At 31.1% G+C, this 20,239-nt stretch overlaps 1 protein-coding gene across 1 annotated transcript in view; it reads left to right on the top strand.

Annotated features, from left to right (window-relative positions):
- The window catches only part of LOC129616957 (GATA zinc finger domain-containing protein 15-like), a 62,443-nt gene that overhangs the window by 8,988 nt on the left and 33,216 nt on the right, over positions 1–20,239 (top strand). The window contains exon 3 of the mRNA XM_055532430.1: positions 16,811–17,917. Within this exon, the coding sequence (XP_055388405.1) occupies positions 16,811–17,917 (1,107 nt within the window). The remainder of the gene's footprint in view (positions 1–16,810; positions 17,918–20,239) is intronic.

Genomic DNA, 20,239 nt, shown 5'->3' with positions numbered 1-20,239 from the left:
ATATGTAGTATATTTGATTACGTACATATAAAGAGAAATGCCCCGAAAGTGTTATGTCGAAGGATGCAGAAGCAATAGTCTACGAGAAAAGGAGAACGTAAATGCTATACCTACATTTACTTTGCCAAAGAACGAAGTCATCAGGGACAAATGGATACAAGCATTAGGAAAAAGGAGTTCTACACCGCCGAAGTGTTTTTAATTTTTAAGAACTTTAAATTTTATTTTGTTTCCTGTGGCAAATATAATTTAATAAAGTACCAATTAATGTTAAGATTTTAACAATTTAAATAAGTATGTAATTTAATCTCTAATAAAAGAAAATTAAAAAATTTTGTAAATCTAGTTAAATACTAGGTACATATATGCAGTGATGCTTTTTTAAAAATTTTATCAACCGGTTCGCAGTGAAAAATAATTTTGGTTCATATTCTTTGCTAATAAAATACAAAGTAGAATGAAAAAAATGTACCACTTTTATTTCTCTATTCATTTCAAAAAATAAAAAATTGTTTAAATATAACAAAAACATAACGAAAAATTCAAATTTATTATCATGTATATATGATACTATAAATATTAATTCATTTTAGATATTTCCAAATAGCTAATTGATTTTCTGTATATTCCTTGGCTTTGGATTTTTTAACCCTGGTATCATCTGCTGAGTTATGGTTCCTTAACCAACTTGTTACATAGGGAACTGCACTCCAACTTTGCAGTGGTTCACCAAGTAAGTTTAAAGTCATAAGATTTGATAAATTCTTCACCGATAATCGAGATCTTATGTCGGTAATTATAAGGTTCATCAGAGAAAACCCCCGCTCTGCTTCAGCACTGCTAACAGCAATGGTATTTATAATATTTTTCGCTTTTTGAATGTTTTCTTGAATTTTAGGAATTTCCTGATTGCCATTGCTTATTATATCTTCTAAATAATTACGGAAATCATTCTTATGGATATCAAATTTGAAAACATTTCCAAATTCTTCAAATTTCTCTTCGGCCTCTAACCACGGAACCACAATATGTTCAATTTTCCATGTACTCGGCTCTAGCAAATTTGCTAGTTCATAAATTTTGGTGTTTTCAATATTTTTTTTATCACTACTTGATCTTATTTGAGAACAATCTATCAATCTTAATTTCATATTCTTGATGATGCTGTCAATAAGAGAATCTCTAGGCAGGTTTCCATAAATTTTATTTTCAGTAAAATTAATATTTTTTAATGCTTCGGAGTTAATAACTTCATCTACTTTTTTTTCGTAAAAACCGCGACTGTTTTTGAGGATTTGGAAGGCATTAATTGTTCTTCTAATTAGTTGATCGCCTCTGGCAATGTTTATATTTCTAGCTTGAAGTGCGTTGGATAATAGAGAGCACTCCTGAAGGATGTCGATCATTAGAGCTAAATCTATTAGGAAATATTTTGTTTTGTAATCGTTTTGCCATTCCAGAAAACTTTTGAATAGAGTTAGAAGAAAAAAACTCATATAAAGCAGGGTAGCTTCGCTATACAGCAAAAGCAGCTCTTAAGCTACATGAAGCCCATCTTGGCCCCAACACTCTTCCAATTTTAATGATATCCAAACAAATGTTCTCAGAAATATTATTCAGTTCTTTTTGGTTTTTATTAGATTGATGAAAAATACTATATATTCTGTCCATAAAAAGTTTAAAATGATTAATTTGTTTGATGTCGTTTATGGAATCATCTAAAACAAGTTGCAGACGGTGACTAAGACAATGCCAAATAATAACATTTGGAAAAATTTCTTTGATTCTTGCACTGACTCCAGATTTAAAGCCAAGCATAACGCTAGCGTCGTCAGAACAAAATCCTATTAAATTACGTTTTAAATAATTCATGTCAAATCCTACAGCGAGCAATACTCTCAACAAACTTTCAAAAATAGTTTTCGCATCTTGTGCATCAAGCTCCGTAATATCTACGAAAATTATTGGTGATATTTCAGAAGATTCTACTGTAGATGATTCCACTTTAATGAAAACTATGAGCGTTGATTTACTGGAAATGGTGGAAGCTTCGTCAATAATAATACAAATTTTTAAATTCTTCTTAATAATTGAAGTAAAAATTTTTTTCTTAATTTCTTTTGAAATATGTTCTACTATCTTAGTTGAACTATGTCGAGAATGAAGTCCAACTCCCATATTCAAACCATTTTTGACTTGAAGTTCAATCTCATCTTCTAGGTCTGAAAATGGACGATTTCTTTTGGCTAGGCTATAAACAGTATTAAAAACTTTCGTAGTAGATGCAATAAATTTCTCGTTTATTTTATCGATGCATGTAGCCAAAGTTTGTTTTTGCTGGATTTTTTTATGTTCAACAGCTTGATTGTGTGCTTTTGATGCAAAATGTTCGCTTATTTTTTTCCTTAAAGATGCTTGTTGCACTGTTTTGTTTTTTCCCGATGTGGTAACTTTACATTCTTTCCATTCCTTAGATACTAAATTGGAATTCATTTTTAAACAATACTCACATCCCAACTTCTGATTTACCACCAATAGGCCATCATATTTCATTTTAAAATGTTCCAACTGATTCGCATTCCAACATTTTGAAAATTATAAATTTCTAATGTTTGATTCTCTAATGTTGATGAACCTGCTTCTAACTCAACTCTGGACGATATGCTTTCATCATTTGGTGATGTTTTCCGGTTTCTGTTTTTTTGAAAAATAAATGTTTAACACATTTTGTCTCTTCATTTTAAAAAAAAATTAGGATTGATTGATAAATAAATTACGTAAGGTGAAACATTAAAACGGTTATTTATTTTAAATTACTTCCAAAATGACATTACGAATACCGATTTAATGTTAATTCACAATAGTGTTTATCAAAAATTCACAGTTTCAGACTTCAGCACAAAAATTCAACAAATGACATTGCGAATATACTTGAAAATTACCTATAAACATAGATTTAAAAATATTGTCAGAGCAGAAATTTGACACTTATATATGTATATGTATATTGGATGTATGGTACATTCGAAAAGAATGCTACGGCTTTTAAAAAACGATCATTATAGAAAAACAGTTTGAGTCATTCTTAGAACAAAATTTACAAGATTTATATTCAAATTTGTAATTTAAAAAAAAAAATTTGTAATGAAAACATTACAAAAGTATTTTTACTTTATGTCTACTAATTATAAAATGCCGGTTTATTTTTATTTAGATTTTTATCAAACGGTTCGCGCGAACCGGTGCGAACCGGTAGGAAAGCATCACTGCATATATGTCATAAAATTAATTGCTTCTGTGATCAAATATTACTAGTTTTAAGAAAAATTCATTAAAAATTTTATTATTTTTATGAAAGTATATTTTGTAGTTTTTTCAAAAACAATTTTGTTACGCTTTTACTACTTTGGTTTTAGCTGAAAAATATTTGGTACTTGTAATTAGTAATTAGTTTGTAAGAACATAAAATTTAATGTTGTTAATATTTAAACGAAATAAAATAATTTCTGAATAGTTTTTCTGAAAATAAGTTCTAAATAGTAAATTGTGTATTATCAAGTCTTATATAAAGATGTCTGTGACCTATTATACTGTTTGTTAGAATTGGAAATCTTGAATCTACTGGATGAAACTTATGGTTTAGTTTTGCATCCTACTGTATAAATTGAATATTCATTAACACCTGTTATTTAACATTTTTCGAAATTATTTATTAAATCATTATTTAATATAATTCTTCATTTGTTATGATGATTTCTGCTCCTGTATCTAGTAATAAATTCAAAGGTTTTGTGTTATAACAGCAGTAGTAATTATTGCTGCTATTATTTTTAAAATGTATTAATTTTTTTAACTGTTTGTCAATTGAGCTGTTTTTCAAATCTTGATTATTATTTATCCTTTGTGTTGTCCACAACGCGTTGTCTTCTTTCCAAGGATTCGACAGTTATTTTCTTCTCTCTAGTATACAATGTTTTTAGCTTTGGAAGGGTTTGCTGAAATGGTTTATCATGATTTTTGTTATATATAGAGTTGTTAATATTGTTAATAAAATTATTATAGTTTGTTTTGCGTTATTTTGCGTTTGAATCTTCGTAGATGTTGTGGCTAGTGGTACTGCGTTGCTATTATATTTTCATATCAAGATTTTAAAGGCCTTAATAAAATGTAAAAATCCAAAAATTTGTCATTATTTTTGGTTTTTATTGATTTTAAAAGTTGTTTCATCACCTACTATTAATTTTTAGCTTTCAGAAAGGCAGTTCTATATGCTCTTGTGCCCTTTTTTAGAATTTTAATCTTAGAAAGCAAAAACAAACCAGTGTTTTATGTTTCAACTAAAAGTTAAGGTTAATTTTTTTGATAATTTGTACAAATATTTATACTAAAAATCTTATTAAAATTCTTAAAAACTTATGCTATAAAATATTATGTTACAAAACTATTGCGAAACATATTTTCAAATTTGAGTTTATAGAACATACAGCTATGGTCAAAATAATAGAAACACTTAATATACGTTTTTAATTTCTTTTATATCTTTTGTAAATTATATTCGAATTAAATGCTATCTTTTGCAAAATTATTTTGCTATATTATGTTCTATTGTGAATATATTTATTGTCACTAAAAAACTGTAATCTGCGGGAATTCACCATTTGAAAGTAAAAATACCGTATTTCATCTGGTCAAAATAATAGAAACACCCGACGAATAAAACTAATTTTTTTTTAAACTATTTAAGCAAATATTGAACAATATTTAAATTATAATAATCAAATAATTTAATTTTTTGAAAAATTGGAAAAATATTGCAAAATTAGGGCTCGATCGAATCATTGTAGTGTTAAGAAAAAATAAATTATTAAAAACTTAAGAAACCAAGGAAAAAGTGTAAAAGAAATTGCCACAATTATTGAACGTTCAGTACATATAGTACATAGTACATACAGTTATCAAACCATAACTGAATTTTCTTCGATCCGTAGATCAATAAAGAATAAAATGAGTAATGAAATATGAGCTTATTACGAAACATACATCCACGAGAACAATTCAAATACGATATCGCCTATTGTAATAGTTCTAATTGTTATTACAATATGCGAGATCTGCTTAAAAAACAGAATCTAAGAAGATTACGAGTAATAATTGATTTTAAAAAAAAGTTTTATGCATTTTATATTTGCTTTTAATTTAAAACTTTGATTAAATAGATTTGAATTTTAAAACGTAAAAAATTAGATTAGGAAAACAAAATATTCCAATTGAGAAGAATTTTTTTCCAAGTGCTCATTTTCCACGTATAGGAGAACCTACTGTTAGGATTCCATTATTTCCAATTTTGTGCACGTTTTTTGCTTTACTTTTTTTATCTACACCGATACCTAAGGCGCAAAGTTGTATATGGCACTTTGAAGCATAATTTGTGTATGTCGAAAATTTTTTTTTTAGCCGTAGGTTAAAAATTCCAAAAGTAATCTAGGCCGAAAGAAATAATTCTCGCAAAAATTAAAATCGGAATAATAATCCATCAAGGGTCACCATTTTTCGTTATTTTACTCAATATTGATTACTTCACCGAGTTGTTCTGAAAGATGTTCCTAAAGTCAAATTTTTTGAATATGCAGCTAATATTTTATTTAGGTGTTCTGGAAAATGTTGGAAGACAGTATCATTAATAGAAAATATAGAAAACTCATGATTCTACCAATTCCGATCGGAAAACTGTAGCAAATCATTTTTGCCACAAAACATTATGTATTAAAACTAGAATTAAATATAAAAGAAGCTGTGTACAAATAAAAAAAAAACATAAGAATTTGGAAATCAATGTACAGTATAAATTTAAGTGTAATACTTATGCTCGGAAAGTCACAGAAAAAACTATCAAAATAAAATATTTTATTAAAATTTTAGTGTGCAGGAAGGAGGCGCAGAGCTCCGCTAATGTTAAAGTCGTTAATTATGTTGTCATGCGATGTAATGTCACATACAATGTAATAAGTTGCTAATTAAGCACTTGAATTTGTAATTCTTTTTATGAAAGAAGCAATAAATTAAAAACTTTTGAATGCGCATGCGCAATTGATCTTGATAAATCTTTAAAATAAATCTTTCTGATGCACCAAACAATCCTTAGAATTATGCTTTTATGTTATAAGAATAATTGAAGATTATAAGATATGCATTACATGCTTAAAAGTTTAATCAACGTTTACATAACATTTTACTGTTAATTTAGTTACAGACATAATTAACATAATATAACAAAATAAAATCACGAATTTTCAAAAAGGAGTTTTCCAAATCTTAAAACTGAATTTTGTATGTGTATGGATCTATATTTCACAATCATATAAATTCTATCATATCACATATTTTGATATTTTTTACCATTATTACCAATTATATATCAATTTAGTTTAATTTGATTAGTAATTTAATTTAAATGCTTATTTATCTTTTTAAAATAAAAAAAAAACAAATTTTATTAAAAAAATAAGAAAAACGGCAGACTTAAAAGTTATGTTTTTAACATATTGCAAAACTCGGCCAAAAAAAAAAATAAGCTTCATTGAAATAGCCAACATACACGAAATTCTAAAATTTAAAAAATTTGATTTTATAAATTCGTAGACAGGATATTTTTAGAGATAAATGTATAACTTTAGAACATTAAGAAAATAAAATCTGATGTAGTCAGCACATAACCGACAGCAATGTGTGTTGTCTAGTGAAGTGAAAGGGTTGCAGAATATTATAAAAATGTCTGTTGAATACTTCTTTCCAATTTTTAGGACTTTCAAGTACATCGGTTGAATCTTTTCTTCAAAATAATCAAAAACGTAAAACAGGCCGGCTAAAAAGTACAGTTCTCGAAACCTGATATATCCCAAAAGTTGATCAATCTGTGCCATAGTCGAAATAAACTTACATATAAAATATCATAAAAATCGGTTCAGCCGAAGTTGAGGTACAAGCGTGCACACGCAGACCGACAGGCCGACAGCTTGCAAAAAATAGTTTATTTAAACTTCCCTACCATGGAAAAGTGTATTTTCCTATAACCTACCTATTGCATACATAATACAGTCCGTAAAAAGATATTAAAACACAAGCTAGCTCCACTTGGGCATAACTTGGATCTTAAACAATATCAGCAAAAAAAGCAAATTTCTTTTGGAATTTCATTAATCTTAAAAAAATGTGATACTACCTAACTTTTCCTAATTATCACTTTTCCAAAAAAATTTTGAAAAAAAATGCTTATTAGTTTCACTCTGTCCGTGCGTCCGCCCGTCCGACCGTCTGTTCGTCCGTCCGTCCGACCGTCTGTCCGTCCGTCCGTCCGTCCGCCCGTCCGTCCGCCCGTCCGTCCGCCCGTCCGTCCGTCCGCCCGTCCGTCCGTCCGTCTGTCCGTGTGTCTGTTTACAAAACTTCTACACCCTTGAAGATAGAAAGATGAAATTTTGTATGTATATAGATCTTTACTAGAAACTTATTTCCGCAGAACAAAATTTTTACCTATCTTCCCCCCTCTAGAATTTAAACCCCCCCGCAAAACCCTAAAAACGGTCTTTTTTAACTATTTGTTGCAATGAAACCATAAGCATTTTTGAAATTTTGCCAACGCAGAAAGGCAGTGGCTTGCTTTCCCTAACGCGGTATACTGTAGTTAAACTTTAGAAAAACAAAATGGCCGTTCAAATTTACCGTTATCTTAAATCTTTTTTTTCCAAAGTTTTGATTTGGTTTTCCTTCTAGACCTCAGCCTGTAGAAGCTTAAAATTTTAGGAGCTTTTAGACATTAACAAATAGTTCATTTCGTTGCAAGAAAATTTTTTTCCATCTCCACCCCCCTCAAGTTATTGCATCTTGAAATTTGTAAAATTTGAATTTTTGACACCTTATATTTCCGAAACCGCAAGCTTTTTCAAATTTCTACAAACACAAAGAGCTAACAGTAAATTCCATGACATTAAAAAATATAATTATTTTTCTTAACTCACACAATTAAACCTTAAAATCGAGCATTATGTTACGAGTACCCCACTTTATATTAATTTTTGCTTTATTTCAAAGACTGCATAAATCGTTATTTCTAAATATATGCAATCCTAGAAATAGTTTTGTGTATGAATGAAAATAATTTTAATAGTGTGATAGGTATACATAGACTGTAATAAAAAGCAGAATTTTCACTAGTTGAAGGGAAAAGTGCTACAATACAAACCATTGGTTTGACCAATTTTATTTTAACAATATTTTTCCAAGAAATTATTATTGTAACTTTAGCAAAATGTAATATGCTGTTTCAAATATATTTAGAAAATTGGTATAAATTTTTACCTTTTCGCATGATATATACGAATTTCGGGTTTGAAATTTTCAGAACTCATCTTTCCCGTAGTTTCCAATAATTTTTAATTTCCCTATACTTATTCCAAAAGTTATTTGATTAATAGATAAATTATCTGTTATTTCATGAGTTTCCGATTAATGAATATGTTGTAGTAAGTTTATTGCTGCTATTAACATGATTTACTTAAAAAGGAAACCAATAGTAGTAACCAATTTGATTGAAAAAACTTTAATTTTTACTAATAATATGGAAGATGGTCCATAAAGTTTTCACCGTGAACTATTTAACTATGTATTAATGAGCTTTCACCGTGAACTAATTATTAACTATGTATAACTGGTTTTCCAAATTAGAATTAAATTATACTTAAAAAGACGGTCTTCATTTGTGGCAAGGCTAGGGGCTCCTCAGGGTATTATTTCTTGACCATTGCTATTTTTTGTTGAAAAGTACACTAATTATACGTTATACGTACATTAATTATACTATGACACGTTAATGTTCAAATAAAAACTAATGGCAATATAAAAAGATTTGATTTAAAATACGAAACTTTTCAGGGAAAATCTAGAAGATTCTTCAAAATAAAAAAAAAAATTCTATTAATGATGTTCCTTCAAAAATTTTAAGTTGTACGTGAACAAATGTACTGTAATGTGTTACGTATTTCATTGTAAATCGGGCCAAAGGCTGGGAGAAGTAAACTCCGAAATAAAACAAAATCAATTCAATGAAATAAACAAATGGATTTATACCCCAGGTGGTAATCTAGTAAGGTTGGAGAATCCACAATCTTCGAAGGCTGGTCTCACGGATTCTGCGTGAGACCACTTATTGCATCAAACTAACACTAGCGCCCCTTTTAAAAGAACACCTCGGGTCATGCGGACCTTCATGAAAGAAAATATGACAAACAGAAAAATACCAATATGGGTGCAGTTAATGAAATAAAAGATCAGAAAACTGATAACTGCCACTTAAATATGAGTGAGCTAGAAGCGCTTTGTAAATAAAAAATTAAATCTAGTCCCTCAGAGAGGAAAATATTAAGTAAAATTGGAATCAAGCAATGTAAATGCAATAAAAGAAATAAATACGGAACAAGTTACGACAAACAAAGTGAAATACTGCACAGACGAGGGGGATCTGGCTCGGGAAACCGATTGGATTCTCAAGAGAAAAAGCAAAAAGCGAAGAGCAGATATATTACCTGAAATAAGTCCTGAGGACAAAGTGAGCAAAATAGCAAAATCAGTGCAGATAAATGCAGCACAAGAAAGATTAAGCACTACAAGAAAGATCAAACCCCCTCCTGTTGTATTAAGCAACGTGGAGGAATATACAAAAACAAAGAAAATGCTACAAGAAATCAAAATAAAATTTAGGGTCAACATGATAAATAATAATCAACAGTAATATATGTTTTGTAACAGAGACGCATTAAAAACATATATCAATAAAAGCCGTATATTAGAAATATTACTAAGGACCCAAAATATTGATATATGTTTTGTAACAGAGACACATTTAAAACAGCAAACAGATATAAGAATAAATGGTTACATGGGATATAAAGCTGCGCATCCTAATAACGAATCAAAAGATGGTTGTGCTATTTTGATAAGGAATAATATAAAACATAATGAAATAACCAAAGTATAAAGAGACGATAGCCAATTTGTTTCTGCACGAATAGAGTCTTACAAAAAAATGTTGGTCAATATTGGTGTACTTCACTGCCCTCCGGGACCTGTTACAAGGAGTGGTTCATTCAAAGATCTCCTGAATCTTCTTAAAGAAAGGTTTATTCTTGGAGGTGACTATAATGCCAAGCATATTGATTTCAGATTGACCTCAATAAGAGGTAGAGAGTTAAGAAAAGCTATTAAAGAGATTGGTTGTCGCTACCACTAGTGGACCAACATATTGGCCAAGTGATAGAAATAAGATATTTTTTCATTATTTGTCAAATTTCATTAGTTTAGAAGGTAATTATGATTTAGATTCGTATCATTCTGCACTTATATTAAGCTTGACTGAGATAGTTACCAACAAATATAAAAACCTCATGTTGATTAATAATTTCACTGACTGGACTAGTTTTAAAGAAGAGATAGAGAATAAAATAAACTTAAGAATTAAAGTACGAACCCAAGATGATTTGGATTCTGAGGTAGAAAATTTTAACAAAATCATACAAAGCGTTGCCTGGAATAATACAAAACAATATGAGTATAAATCCGTGGGTATGTCCTACCCGAGAGAAATACTAAATATGATAATCGGAAAGAGAAGAACTAGACGCAAATGGCAAAACTCATGAGTTCCGGCAGATAAACCTGCACTCAATCGATAAAGAAGAGTCATTTGATAGTTACAATAAAAATTTGTAAGCCGGACAAGAAAGTAATTATTCCTTATGGAAAATTGTAAAAAATATTAAAAAGCCAATTTTACATGTCCTTCCTATTAAGGGAACGGATGGCAAATGGGCAATAGAAAATAAGGATAAGGTCGAATTATTTGCAGATCATCTTGAACAAATTTTTATGCCAAATGACATACACTCAAATATAAATATTGCAATGGGAAATGTGAGAGCAGAAAACGTTATCGCTCCATTTGCACAAAGAGAAATATTGGAAGAAATAAAAAGTTTAAAGTCAAAGAAAGTACCGGGTTATGATTTAATTTGCTCTGAAATACTGAAGCAATTACGAGTACTAAGAAAGGGTATAATAATGTCGACTTTTTAAATGAATTCTACATTAAGGTTACAATATGTGCATAATGCTTTGAAGGTGGCAGAAGTTATATTGACACCAAAATCTGGTAAACCTTTAAATGAGACCAAGTTTTATAGACCAATTTCTCTGCTACCAAATTTGTCTGAACTTTTTGAAAAGTTATTACTGTTCTGTTGAATATACTTCTGCATTTATTCCGAAGACCATTTGACTCCTCGCACCATCATTGCTCTTTTCTTTTGCCTCGCAATCGTTAGCGGACACGCCTACTGGGAGCAATCGTTAGCGGACACGCCTACTGGGACTGGTCAGGGACTGACCAGTCGACTTCTCCATGTCTTTTTGAGCTTTTCTTTGTCCACTTGCAACTTCACCAACCCTCATGAAATCTTCCCTCTGCACAGGCAAGAAGTTTGTCAATCCCTGGCGCCAACCTTGGTCTCTGTGCGAGAAATATGAAAAGTCCGCTATCAGTCGGCTTTCAACTTTTCTTCAAAAGATGTGAGGACTGAAATCACCATCTTATTGCGCATGGTCCACCATAGGACGCCTTAATCCGGCCCAGGCGGAATCTAAATTAATAAAATACAACGGTGGGATAGGTGCGAAGGAAGGGTTTGATTATCTTTGGTTACAGGCCTCATGTGGGGACGTATCCAAGACTGCTTCACTCTACCCGACTTCTACTCCACGGCAAGGTAGATAATCCCATAGAAGATTATTTAAAAATTCTCGTAGAAGATAGTTACCAAAACTATTGTCAAAAATCAATCTTTCTTTGTAAAATGCAATCCTTTACGAGGATGTAAGCGATCACAGGAATTTTATTCAATCAAAATTTACTATTCTATACAATTCCTGATATTAAGGTACGATACTTCTCCCTATTGTTTGCAAGATGAAATAACTTTTGTGTCGTTCCTACACTTGTCCAGTTACTAATGTTTGTCAACCATGATAGTTGTTTTCTCCATATGCTTATTCCCGTCTCGATTTTATCTTCGACTATTTGGCGCTGAAATCGACATGCATAATATTTAGGTTTACCGGCTGTATTAAATTTGAGAAGTAGTGTTTTTTCAGAATATGGAACAAACTCATTGGCATATTGCCGCATATATTTTGGAACGATAATCGCAACACCTGTGTTATTTTTGTCTGAAGAGTAGAATATACTATCATTTGCTTGGTATTTCACGCAATTTGACTACGAGGTTTTACTGACTCCAAGAATATCAATATTTAGCCGATTCATTTATAGGATCGTGTTGACCAATACTCCAGGATCTAATAAACTTCGAACATTCCACTTTTTGACAGAAAGTGGAATTTTCTTTCGAACAGAGCCTTTCTGGTTAATTTTGCATTTCCATGTGACTTTTCTAGGTATATTATTTCAGTGGTTTCCCGTTGTCTTTTGAAAGATGTACTAGTTTCCCTTCTTATAATTACTGCCGTCCCACTGAAAGAAAACGCGGACCAGGAAGTCGCCTATTCGGGATCGAACGCTTCTGAGTTTTGTTTGATTTCAGAATTTTCCTCTTTTAGCCTTTGAGAAAGTAATCTCGTCATCTACATAGCAGCAGCGTTTCTCTCTCTTTCATCTGTTCCTGACCTGATCGCTACTGTAGGATTGCTACCCAACCGCTCACGCAGGTTGCTCAAGTTAGCAGTTTCTACCCCGTGAAGGTGAGAGTAGGAATAAGGCAGAAGTGGCTAAGTGCTGTTAACTGAATAAAGCAACATATTTTTTTGAACAAAATAAATAATACCAAAAAGGATATAAATAAAATAATAAAAACCAAAACAAGAATAATGATAATAGAAAAAGCGAAAGCCGATAAGAACTAGAGAACAAAAATTGCAACTTAATCAGATGGTGAGAAGCTGGAAGCAATTAGGATGAAGGATTCATAGAAAACGGTGTTTTTGAGCAGCTCGAAGTTTATATATAATGTAAATTACGTGTGTAAAATTTATGGTTCCATAATACATAATAATGTACAACAAAAAATTTCAAAGGATTTAGCGGACCTTAATAAAATTTTTTATATAGTAAAAAGTAAAAAACGAGTAGAAAGATTTTCGAGCATTTATAAATAAATTACAGGAAAAACTACAGGAAAAATAATCTAAACAAGATATGCGAAAATTCCATCCTACATGGACTCTTCAACTTAATGCTAGGTTGAAATTACTTCAAGTTAAACATTTTAAGTCCCAAGAATTATATCCGCAAAAGAATTTTATCCGCAAATTAAAATTACCCCGATGAAATCAATATCCTACACAAAATTATCCACAAATATGACCTAACCGATATAACAAAGATCCTCAAAGATCCTCGGCGATATTGATTTCAATAGAAGTGAATCAAAGCACTCATTCCAAGACAATCGTATGAATCGTAAGAAAACATGTCATCGTATTAAAGATATACTTTTAAAAGACCATTAAACAACTCTACGAAAAGCAAACAGTATTTAATACGGAAATACGGACAGACAAAGATGAAAATTTTGCCGCCCCAATTTAGTCAAATCCTCGCCAACCTACATCCTGGAATTCTAACCAAAGCTTCGAAATTTGCGAACAATTTTTCGGTCAGATCCATCTCAATGTGCGAATAAAATAATACAAAGACGAAACTTAACTGGACGTATCCTATGGCACCGATGAAAGAGGTAGAGCGTTAAGGTTATGAGTTATTAGATAAGGCATTATAAGACCTTAGAAATTACCGTATGTCATTAAAAATTAATAATAGCAAAATATTACCGTAAATAAAATTTTAGAATACCAGAAAAGCACCCGATCTCGGGGATTGACAAAGTTCTTTTGAATCTCTTTATTGACGTCAAGAATGGATTTCACCTAATATTTCTAAGATCTTCTGCTATTAATTAAAGCAAACTTGCATTTTTTCGCTTTGCGAAATAATAAATTGTGTGTTAAAAATTAATAAGGGCAATAGATTACTGTAAATTAAAATGTTTCGAATTTCTTTATTGACGTAAAGAATGGATATCACCTAATAATTAAAATTAACTTGGATTTTTTCACTTTGGTGGAAGAACGTCTCGCCATTTTTTTAAAGAGCCCTCATCGTCATCTCGACAGAACATATTGAAAAACAATATCGTCTGTCAATCATAGCATTCAGTAGGGACCTTGATGAGCATCTAAACAATTTGCAACTTGCTTTCATGATATTAAATTTCGCAAATATGAGGGACTAGTTCAATAAACGCGGATTCTTTTGAACGGAGTTTGAAATACTAAGGTTTGTTTTTGGAACCGAGAAGTTGAAACTAAATCCTAATAAAATTGAAACTAAATAAGTTATCAACATGCCCATGCATCAAATACAAAATGTTAAAAACCACTTTAGTATGTTATGCTAACCACTCAAATTTTGCTAAATAATTAAAAATCTACGATCAAAGCAAAGAATTATGCAATGGTGCAGTTCTGATGAAAAGTAACAAGCCGATAACTTTTTTATCGCGTACACTAAATAAACAGAAGTAAACTACGAAACGAATGATAAGGAGATGTTGGCCATTATTTACCTTGCTCTAGATAAACCGAAGGCATTTCTTTTGTTGTTTTAATATTCCAAATCTTACCCTTTTTTCTGTAGGTTGTTATTTGGCTAAACTACTGAAAATAAAATAAATTAATATAAATATCTAATAAGTAATGTTTAAATGTGTTGTTCTTAAATTTAAGGTTCCAGTAATTTAATTAAATTAATATTTTAAGTTTACAATGATAAATTCTATGAAAAGACGCTGTTATGTTTAACATATTTTTCAAATTATTTCAAATCCGTTTGAGGTGTCGTTTTGAAGGATTTGTGAAATATAATATAAGAAAGTATAAACTTTTTTCTGCTAACGTGGTAAACGTACCGTTTAGTCTTTAATACCACGTAGTTTAGTCTCCAGGGACAGGGTAAATTGTCTTTTATTGTCTCCAGGGACAGGGTAAATTGTCTTTTATTGTCATAAAAGACAATTTACCCTGTCTTTTATGACAATTAGTTCACCTGGACATAATTTATCAGTCCTCTTATTCTATTTATGCCTTTTTGTAGTTCACATAAGTACTGTTTTCACCATTGTTTCTAAAACTGACAACGAAGACTGCAGCAATTCCCATCTGGTTGGTAACCAACCTTTGGGTTAATGCTCCTTCTGTTAGAAAGTATGCTGTTGTTAACGTAAAAATATCAGCCATAGTTGCGAAGGTTTGAACTCAGAATAGCTTCAGTTTCCATCACTAAGGTTTCCATTTCTCCCTTTTTTTATTGTAGCTTGGCCTTTGTGTCAAATCCTCCCGAAATTCCACTAGTTGAAGCCTTCGTGTTATAGCAATTTCTGCTAAAATTAATTCTCCACATGTTAAATGCACTGAGTTAACTCTTATTCTGGATTTCAAAACTTGTGTAAATCTTAATATTTACGCTACAATTCTCTTAACTGATCTAAATGAATCTCCGTGATTTATATGCCTTCATATATTTTGTCCTTCAGAAAGTACTGTTAATGCGGTTTCCCTTTTTCTAAAGTAGAAGTTTTGCTTGGCATAAAAACTGGATCTTCTGATCCGTGTAAGAATAATGTGTCGTTTTTTAGGTTGTAACTATAATGTGTAGTTTTTTAGGTTGACATATTGCACTTGCTTCATGTGGAAAAATTTCTCGTAACCTCCACCCTCTCACAAGCTATCGGCCCTTGAAATTTGTGAAATTTGAATTTTTGGTGCCTTATACTTCACAAACCGCAAGCTTTTTAATTTTTTATAAACGCGGAAAACTAACGCTGAATTCCATTCCACTAAAAAATATAATTATTTTTCTTAACGCTCATTCTAAACATATGCAATCCTTAATGAAATAGTTTCGTATATGAATAAAAGTAATTTTAACAGTGTAGTAGGTATACTTAAATTGTTCTTAGAAGCAGTATTTTCACTTGATGAAGAAAAAAGTGCTACAATACAAACCATTGGTTTGATCAAACTTTATCAAAATAATTTAGGTCATGCTGCAAATCTTTCAAAGCAACTATTCAGTTTGATAAATAAATATTCAGTTCGTTTTATAATTGGGTCCACTGTACTTTAGGCCACCGCCATACATTGCAAAAAAAAATCATCAAATGTATGAGGTGGACTAACGCGATTCTTTAACGTTCCTTTTCAAAGACGCTTGTTTCAAAAATGTTTCAAAATTGTTATTAAACAATAAAAAAAAGCTATTTTTTCGGCTAGTTTACCTATCAAGTTCAATCAAACTTTTAGAATAAATTTGCTCGAAACTGACTAAATGACGCGTGGCGTAAAATAATTTTCTGCCCATGATATATTCAAAAAATGCTTACTTATAAAAATTACAAGACCACGGAAATATTTGCTTGAACTAAACTCAAAGGAACTACATATTTGTTCTGTTTAAGAACGTATTTTATGATGAGTGAGCAATTTCACTTATTTAATGCAGGTTAGTAATTTATCAACTTAATGTAGGTTAGTAATTTATATAAATTTTACGAGACTTTATATTTATGAGTAACAAAATATATAAAATATATAAAAGATAAACAATGTATATAAAATATATAAAAGACACACTTTTTTACAAAATGTATAACAATTTCTTATCTGATTATGATTTTTGTTTTGTTTTTTTCAGAACAAACAAATAATGACGCACTGACAAATCGAATCAATCTTTCAAACAACCAAGTAATTTATTTAAATAACATAAACACAATTGACATAGAAAATACATCCAACGTTTCTAATACTGTTGCTGAACCACCAGAAACAAACAAAATTGTAACAGAGTTTATAAACTGCAAAAATATTAACGATAGAACGCGTGATAGTTTTCCAAATGCTGCTAAACATAATTTACACAAAAATTCAGAATTCCAAGCTATTGATACAAGGCAATTATCATCAATTCAACAACTTTCGTGCAATTTAGGATATTCATACCAATATGTTAATAATAATTCAAACGAAGAAGAGAATCATAAAAGTTTATATAATATAAATTTATGCGAAATCAACTGCAAATCAAGGAATAATGATTTTATGGAAAATACTTGTTGTAATAATCAAATTTCAATTGAAAGTGAAAAATGCTTAGATAATATCAAAAATGGAAACAGCAACTTTGAATATAATATGCAAAACTGCGAAGACTCGTCATCACTTAATGACGAGGATAATAAAGATATTTTGAAGAAAAAAACAGTAGATTTTAAACCTGAATCTAGCTTTGCGACAATTGGCTTTGCTGAAGCTCGATTGCTTTCGAATATTCCATCAACTCATAAATATCCCTTTGAAAACCAAAAATTGGGGCAAAATGAAGATCTGCCTTTTAAAGAAAATAAAAACAATAGGCTCAGTGAATCGTCTGAATTCGAAATATCTACAGATTCTGAAAACAAAAAATGTTATGTGAGCAAAGAAAACATAAATTCATACGAAAATATACAACAAAAAAATTATATAGATTTAGAATATAACACTGACGGTGCTAATATTAGAGATTCAAGTGAAAACTCGGATAATTTATCTATTATTTCATTACAACTAACCCAATTTCAGTCTCACCCTGAGGAAAAATTTAATAATACTCAAAACTATAAAGATAATCAAAAACAAGTGGAAATTGATAATGATAATCGCAGTGTGCATGAAAACCAAAATTCTAATGATGAAATTATTCAAACAAATGATCAACAAGGGAAATCAAAAGGCAGTAGTGATGAAGAGAGCTTTCAAGGTAAGATAATGTAAGACAGTTTTTATGCTAAGTTTAAATTAGAAAAAATTAAGTAACAAAATTAAGTAAGAACATTGAGTGAGAAAGAACAACTAGACAAATAAGGAAATTGTGAAAAATTTATTGTATGTAATGGAAACTAGGTACTTTTATATAAAGAAAATTATATAATATGCACAATATTATGTACTTTGCGAAATTAGAACATTTTTTTGTATATGCACCTATTAGCATTAGGAAAGTTTTGGTTTACATTGACCAGAGAGATGGTACAGCTCTGCGGCTAAACTCATAAACTAGATATTGGCAATACCTCAATAACTATGGGAAATGTAATTTGATTTAAAGGGTATTTCGCATAAAGTTGCTAATTATTTCAGGGATGATTTGATCAATTTCTAGCAAAATGTATAGGCGAGTGAGTGCAGGTGTACTCGTTTTCGAGATAAGGCCTGTTGAAAAAAAACGATGCCGGAGTTTTCCTGCATATAAATAAATGCTGATAGCTTCGGAGCAATGCAACAAAGAGTAATCATCAGGTGATTTTTTTTTTGTCTTTTCAGAAGACAGGCGATTGATTGCTCTTTATTATCGATTTGTAACAATTTTATTTGAGCCCGATTATTAGTTTCCGGGATAAAGCTCGTCAAAATCAGACTTTTTGTTTTTTTTTTTTTTTTGAAATTTTTAATTGATTTTAATTTTAATTGATAATCAAAATTTTGTGTGTTTTTTTTAAATTTTTTTTCTATGCGCTACAATGAGAGCTTAAAGTGAACCCATATAACATTTCCCTCCGCGTCTTATAGCTTTTCCAGTAAACGTGTTAAATGTGTTTTAAAAACGTACGAAAAATGCGTTGTTCATAAATTTCACATAAACATAACATACACTAAATAGTTTTTTATTTTTTTATATTTCAAGTACCTACAAAACAAACCCCCAATGGTTACCCTAAACGGTAACTTTGCTTTCCACCAGGTTGTAGCTCGCAAACGAGTCGCAATTTTTTGTTGACAGTTGATCCGTATCAGCTAAGAATCATCTCTAAAATTTTTTGTCGCTTTATGCCAAATGTTTAAAGTTACAAATATTTAGACACCCTGTATAAAGAAACAATTAAACAATTCAGTATTGAGTTCGTCATGTTGGTCTATTAAACAGGGTGTTTGATATTTAAGGTAACTCTCGAAGCAGGTTAATGGCTTCAGAATAACAAAAAATCCGAAGAGACATTTTGCTTTTTTAGTCCTTCTTCTTCAGTTATGAGATCTCACAGTTGGTATTTTGGAAAACCGTTTAATTTTTACATTTTTACTATTTATATTTCGGTCACTATTTATATTTCGGGTCCTGGCAATACTAGTGCTGCCAGGTGCAATCTGACACTTCCATTGGAAAGTTTGACATTTTTTAGGACAACTTCACTCAGAACGTTTTGTCATTCGAGCGCGAATTGTTTTGTTTACAGTGACTTGAAAAATTCATCTCGGTCAAAAAATGGAATTGTCCCGTGAAAATTTTCGTGCGATGATTTTTTACGATTTTCGGCGCGGATTATCGAGACAAGAGTGTCTCGATCAACTTGTTTCGACTTTTGGTGATGAAGCACCATCAAAAACCACTGTAAATCGCTGGTACCAAGAGTTTGGTTTCGGACGCCGTTCGCTCCAGGATGAATTTCGTGAAGGTCGGCCAATTTCGGTCGTTTTGCCGGAAACCATCGATGCTGTGCGCGAAATGATAATGATGGACCGGCATGTGACATACTGTGAGATTGAGGCATCCTTGGGCATTAGTTCCACCAGCGTACATAAGATATTGCATGAATATCTTGCCGTGAAAAAGGTGTGTTGTCGATGGATCCCAAAAAATTTGACGATTGCACAAAAGAAGGCTCGTGTCGATTGGAGCAAAGAAATGTTGAAAAAATTCAATCGCGGTGCGTCAAAAGACGTTTATAAGACAGTCACAGGTGTTGAATCATGGATCTATGCATATGAGCCCGAAACGAAACAGCAATCGACCGTATGGGTGTTCCAAGACGAGCCAAATCCAACAAAAGTTGTTCGTGGAAGAAGCACATCGAAGCAAATGATCGCGTTTTTTTTGGTATAACCGGTCATGTGGCCACAGTACCTTTAGTGGAACGTAGGACGGTCAATTCTGAATGGTACACCACCATCTGTTTGCCGAAAGTTTTCGAAGAAATAAGGAAAACAAACAAGCGCCGGCGAATCATTCTTCATCATGACAATGCAAGCTCTCACAAATCAGCTGAAACAATGGACTATTTGAGCACTCAAAATGTCGAATTGATGG

Source organism: Condylostylus longicornis, unplaced genomic scaffold, assembly GCF_029603195.1.
Source record: "Condylostylus longicornis isolate FDR11 unplaced genomic scaffold, ASM2960319v2 ptg000342l, whole genome shotgun sequence".
Taxonomy (NCBI): Eukaryota; Metazoa; Arthropoda; class Insecta; order Diptera; family Dolichopodidae; genus Condylostylus; species Condylostylus longicornis.
The sequence above is the reverse complement of the archived record's forward strand: the minus strand, read 5'-3'. Positions and strand labels throughout refer to the sequence as shown.